Here is a 6,084-nt window from a genome sequence, read left to right on the forward strand (position 1 = left end):
GATTATGTTGTCAACATTTTCTCTTTACAATTCTTTGTAAAGAGGCACACAAGTAGTCTCTAATAATTCTGAACTTGCAATATCGATGTCTTATACCAAGAGTCGTCTGAAATCTAGATAAAAGGATTGCACACCCATTGACGATGCAACAGACAAAATGTCTGCAAAGCGTTTGTTTGGTTAACAAGAATGCAACATTAGTTGTTAAGTAAACTTGGTGGAATCAAAAAATGGCTTTCACTGTTCTCAATTGGTGGCCAAAAAAATTGGTGGAATCAAAAAATGGCTTTCACTGTTCTCGGTTGCATTGTACCTGTAACAAAAACTTGCTTCAATATCACAGGTGAGAACATCAGCCCCCTGTGATTGCTATCTATGACTTTCTCAACTTCTGCAAATTATTTCATCAAATCACCTTCCTTTACTCTTAAATCTGGTTTGTCAAATTGGCATTGAGCCAGCTCTGGTTAAATAAGAAAGATTTGACCCTTTAACCTAGCAAAGAATCTATATACTATCCATGAGCAACTAAAATTCTAGAATACCATAAAACTTCCATAGCGACATTAGCCCTTGCAAATTACAAAAAGAAAAAGAAAAATATAGAAATCTCACAACTTACTTATGCTCTTAGCATTGGTGAAAAAGAATAGAACATATAAAAATATCGCCTCACAAGATAAGATAGAATACATCTCTAAACCGTTAGTGAATTAAACTACTTTCAGGTTTCATCTTTCTAGAAGACCCTAAAGCTTCCATACAGCCATTAGCTCTTGTGAATGAAAAAAAATCTAGAAATCTAACTACTTGCTTGTGCTCTTAGAATTGGTGAAGAAAATAGAAATTGCTTGCAAGACGGGATAGAAAACATCTCCCCACTGTTAGGGGGAAAAACTGCTTTTGGGTTTGATCTCTGACCAGTGACAACCCTAGTCACTGCCGGCACTCTTCAACTATAGTGGAGAAATTATTTATGAACTTGACTAAAATGGAACTCCAAATCTTTCCTTTGCCAGGTTAGGGAAAAAAACATTCCAGATATCTTTTCCGAAACCTGCAAAAAAGGGCAAAATGTGCATCTTCAGCATTATGAAAAGAAAGAATGCATTACTTCTCTCACACCCATAACAAATATTAAACAGTTATGTACGTAACATAATTTCTATTACTCCTGTAAAAAAGGTGAATGTCAATACAATGTAGATAACTCACCTTCACATTGGTTGTAAGAGAAATTCCCCACAATCATAACCTCCAAGAGATCACATTATGTGACAATCATATCACAGCAGCTGTGCAAACTAAATAGTAAATACACTGCAATAGAGTCGCATACAACATAAATAAAAAGTAGCCAAACGTTTTACAGAAACCTAACCCCTAGAGAATCACTGGCCGTAACTCTTCTAACTAGTTGATTCAATTAAAACAGCAAAATCATATATCACCAGCTTAAATAGGAAATGCTCTAAAATAAGATCGAAAACTAACTTAATATGCATATGCATAACCCTAACACCAACCAGACATAAGAGTAAACTGAGAAGCTAAGTACCTTAAATGAAGATATACACTTTAAATCCAAAAAAACAAAAGGTTTTACTAGTTCCCTAATAATATTTTAACTCAAGATCATCAAATTCACTAAATGAATGGTATATTTGAGTAAATTATATATATATATATATATATGCTCCTAACTTGCTCACCTCATAAGCATTGACATCTGCAGGAACCACATAACATTTCAAATGTTTCACATGTGATTCTCCGTTCATTACTATTGCTGTGTCAGACTGGCCAGTGCCTTGGAATGCAACATCTTCACTTCATAGAGTTCAATTTGTGTTGATAGGGAATTTAGACCAAATCAATATTAGTTCTACGGCTAGCGTTTCCTCTTCTTTTGATTCTTTTGTTTATACACTGTGGCATATGAAGAAAGTGAATAAGGAGAATTAGCCAGCTCTCGAGGAACTGGAGCTCCAGCCATCTTTAGCAGTGGAATAAAATCCTTGAAAAGAGCTTTGTCATCGTTATTAATAAAGATAATTGCCGAGCCTGGCATTCCCAGCCTAGATGCTCTCCCCACCTGATGAACATACTCCTGTAGTGAATTTGGCATATCAAAAACAATAACCTGACTAACTTTTAAAAGATCAAGTCCCCTTCCAAGAACACCAGTGGCCACCACTACAGAAAGTTCGCCCGTCAAGAAAGATTTTAAAATTTGCCTCCTCTCCGCCATTGGTTTCTCCCCGTGTATTGATGCCACTTCCAATTTCGTCATGCATTTTATAGCATCTGACAGAAGATCGGAACCCAGTCTAGAATTCACAAACACAACAGCAGGTGGCCTAAAATGTTGGCTGCTTTTCAGGATGTCAAATAACTTTTGCTTCTTATTCTTGGATTCCACCCAGATGACTGTCTGCTTGACTGCTCCATTAGGAATGCTCGGTTTGCCCGCAGATATAAAAAGAGGATTTTTAAGTATTCGTGATGAGAAACCTTCTATGTCGCGAGGAATCGTTGCTGAGAACATCATAATTTGGGGATTTGATAAGGCCTGAATTATTTGCATGACTTGGTCACGGAATCCTTGCTGCAGCATACAATCCACTTCATCCAGAACAAACATACAGACATCATCTAACTCAATATCATGCTTTGAAAGAAGATCGACGAGCCTTCCTGGTGTGGCAATAATTAACTCAATCCCTTGTTTAATCCTGTAAACCTGACGCGGCATTGCGTCTCCACCTACAATGAGAGCTGTCTTGAAAGGCAACCCTTTGCCAAGTGATTTGGCCTGCTCTTCTACCTGTGCACAGAGTTCCCTAGTGGGAGCCAAGACCATGGCCAATGGTTTCGATCGTTCAGAAAGCTGTTGCATACGAATCATCGAGCACCGCGATACAATAGGGATAAGAAAGGAAGCAGTTTTACCAGAACCAGTGTCCGCCGAGACCAAGATATCCCTCCGTTTCAATGCAGCTGGGATTGTCTGCATTTGCACGGGTGTTGGGATGTCATATCCAGCAATTTCAAGATTCGCGCTGAGTTTTGGGTCTAATCTACAGTTAGAGAAATCCAGGATGGGAGGTGGCGCGCCTTCTCCTTTCACATGAACCTCGATCTCTAGCCTCAGAGATTCTATCTGTTCATTGCTCATACCTCTAATTACTTCTTCTGGCTCCCAAACAGGAAGGCTGGGCTGCCCATCTTTAACATAAGTGCATTCGTCCTCAACAGGAATCCTGATGGTAGAAACAACAGGCGCTGTGGCTCTGGATTGACACCGATGCTTGCAAAGCACTGCCTCTTTACACTCCAAGCTGCACACATCGTCGTCTGTCTCGTCACAAATGTATTGTCCATACCTCCCACAAATTACACAGCGAGGTTCACCCGGTTCCGCTTCTCTCTGTTCCCAGCACTTAGCCTTGACTGGGCTTCCTGCAAAGCACACACGACATCGAAACTTGAATTCTCCTCTGACAGTTTGTTTGTCCTAGGGTTTTAAGGGTTTGTTCAGAACAAAGCCCTAATGCAGCAAATAAACGAAAGGAATCTGAACAAGAACAAGAGCAGAAAATTTTGTGCTATCAGTACCTGGAACTTCCTCGGTGTCTTCTTCTTTGTTGAAATTGACTTCAGCGATAACGCTCTCTTCGTTAATCCCCATCTCCGCGATCATCTGAACTGAAAGCCGCGAAGCTTAAAATGTAGAAAAAAAGTACTCCTCCAATTTCAATAATGTACTTTCGACGATATAGCACAGGCGAGGATGGAGTTTATCCCAACAAGGATTTTTACTTTATTATTTATTATTTGAGGTAGCTTATCCAGACAAGGGAAATTTACTTTATTATTGCTAAATTTGTTTTAATCCCATTAAAGGAAAAAAAAGACCGGGTAAAAATCATATTTGAGAAATTTGATCGACATATTTCAAAATTCGTCATTTCCAATTAAAAGTATATATATATATATGTATGATTTTGATGGAAAGATAATTCCTTATAGATTACAAAAATCTGATTAATTATTACCCTTTTAAATTATTATATTTTTTACAGAAACGGTTATGGGATTTCATTAAGTGTTTGGCAAAATGCCATAATTCCGGTTACAAAAGGTGAAACTAGTTTCTTGGCCTTTCTCCAACCATCGAGTCATGTCACACTGGCTTATAAATCGCCTCTTTTTACAATTTTTCACTTGCCTTCTTGCTGCTGATTTCCCAAGCTTATGAATGCATACAAACTGGTTTACCAAAAAATAGTAAAACATAGAAAATTAGGGAATTGGATCCCAGGAGATTTCATTATCTCTGAGGATAGTTCCAGCACCTAGCTGGACTGCCTTGTTTGCCTCTATGTCTGCTTCTTTGTTGTTGCTTCTCAGGATATGAAAGAATTCTAATTTTAGGAGCTTTGTCATGTCTTTAATTCTTGTAATTGCCCTTGCAAGTCGAAGATCTGCTAGTTTCGTGTTGTTCACCATTGCATTGATGATGACCTGGGAATCTCCAAAAACAGTTGCTTCTTTGTGTCCCAGTTCTTTGAGCATTTTAATCCCTTGGAACAGAGCCATGGCTTCAGCTTGGATGCTTGAAGAGTGGCCCAGTCCCCATGCAAATCTATGTATAGGTGCTCCTGCTGGATTTATAATGCATCCTCCTGCTCCAGCCATTCCTGGGTTTCCCTTGGCTGCCCCGTCAAAGAAGAGGGTGGGGATTGTTTGCTTGGACAGCCAAGATTTAAATTCTTCTTCAGTTTTCCTTATTTGCCAGTCTTTGAGACTTATAGTTGTAGCTTTCGATTTTTGAAAAATGAGGTTGAGGGCTGCTCCAAACTCTATGTCCTGCTGATTTAAATTTGTGTCGTCACATTTGTCTCTTAGCCATTCGCTTATTTGACCTTTCACTGTATTTGCTACAATTTTATAATGTTGTTCCTTGCCTCTAAAAATCCTTTTGTTCCTCTCCAGCCAGACCTGCCAACTGATAAATTTTGGCAGTGCATTCCATGCTGCTTTGACAGTCTTATTTTTTGGGATTGGGCCTGGGTACCTGGCCAGCCACCCAGCAAACAAATCCTGGACAGAGTGGGGGAGGATGGGCATTTTCGATGATCCCAGAAGCTCGAGCCAGATCAGTCCTGTATAGTTGCACGCCAGCGAAAGGTGAAGTGCAGTTTCCAGGCTTTCTTTACATAATGTGCATCGTGATGGTCCTAGGAATCCCCTCTTCTGGAGTCTGTCATCTGTTAGAATTTTTTGATGACATAGTAACCAGCAAAAATGATCGATTTTTGGAATGGTAGGGGAGTTCCAAATACCTGTCCAGGGCGCCAGATTAGGAGGCACGTGAGGCCTCTCCATGAATTTGGAGTATCCTTGAGACACCGTGTAACCAATTTGTTTTGGTCCCCAGCCTCTTGCGTCTTTCTTTTTTGCATGCAAAGGAGCCACACCATGCAGCATTTCTAGCAATGCATCGAATTCTGACTGCAGCTCAGGAGGGACGCTGATCTGCTTCCAGCCAGACCAACAGTCCTCACTCCAGATTGAGATGTCCCAGAGCGTAATTAAATTAGCTGCGTCCATCCAATCTTTCAGCTCGATCCTAAGGTTTGAGTTCACCAGCGGAGGTCTGCTCAAGATGCTATCATGCCATAACCTGATTTGCTTGTCGTTTCCTGGTATCCAGTATGCGTTTTCTCTTATCAGTGGCCCCACTTTCATGATTAAAGCGCTGAGGGGGGTCCTGTTGTGCTCTTTTGGATGCTCCAGGCACCTCAGTCTCTGCCCTCTGAAGTATTTCCTCCACAATGCCCGTTGAACCCATCCTGGCTTTGGAGCAATGATCCTCCATATCAGCTTGGCTCCCATTGCTAGATTCTGCATACTTAAGTTCTTGAAATTTAGTCCTCCCTCTTGCAATGGCCTGGAGACTATTTCCCAATTAACCAGAGGGATTCTCTTTTCATTTTGTTTGCCTCCTTTCCAGAGAAAATTTCTAATTAGCTCCTCCATCCTCTTAATGATTCCTACTGGCGCCAAAAGAACAGAAAA

At 40.3% G+C, this 6,084-nt stretch overlaps 1 protein-coding gene across 2 annotated transcripts; it reads right to left on the minus strand.

The window, feature by feature from the left end:
- Positions 1 to 970: 970 nt before the first annotated feature.
- LOC149199622 (P-loop containing nucleoside triphosphate hydrolases superfamily protein) lies at positions 971 to 3,799 on the minus strand. 2 transcript variants are annotated; one of them, XM_089402509.1, is made up of 4 exons: positions 3,619 to 3,799; positions 1,713 to 3,462; positions 1,216 to 1,295; positions 971 to 1,057 (listed from the first exon to the last, which is right to left on the minus strand). In XM_089402509.1, exons 1-2 carry the CDS (start codon positions 3,701 to 3,703, stop codon positions 1,892 to 1,894), a joined length of 1,656 nt encoding a protein of 551 aa, XP_089258635.1. In that variant the 5' UTR covers positions 3,704 to 3,799; the 3' UTR covers positions 971 to 1,057; positions 1,216 to 1,295; positions 1,713 to 1,891. The 2 variants fall into 2 exon arrangements, with proteins under 2 accessions (XP_089258635.1, XP_089258636.1); XM_089402510.1 differs by having other exon boundaries at positions 1,216 to 1,320.
- Between the last annotated feature and the right edge of the window lie 2,285 nt (positions 3,800 to 6,084).

Source organism: Pinus tabuliformis, chromosome 2_1 (genome assembly GCF_031772625.1).
Source record: "Pinus tabuliformis cultivar Carrire ecotype Pingquan chromosome 2_1, CPIR1, whole genome shotgun sequence".
NCBI lineage: Eukaryota > Viridiplantae > Streptophyta > Pinopsida > Pinales > Pinaceae > Pinus > Pinus tabuliformis.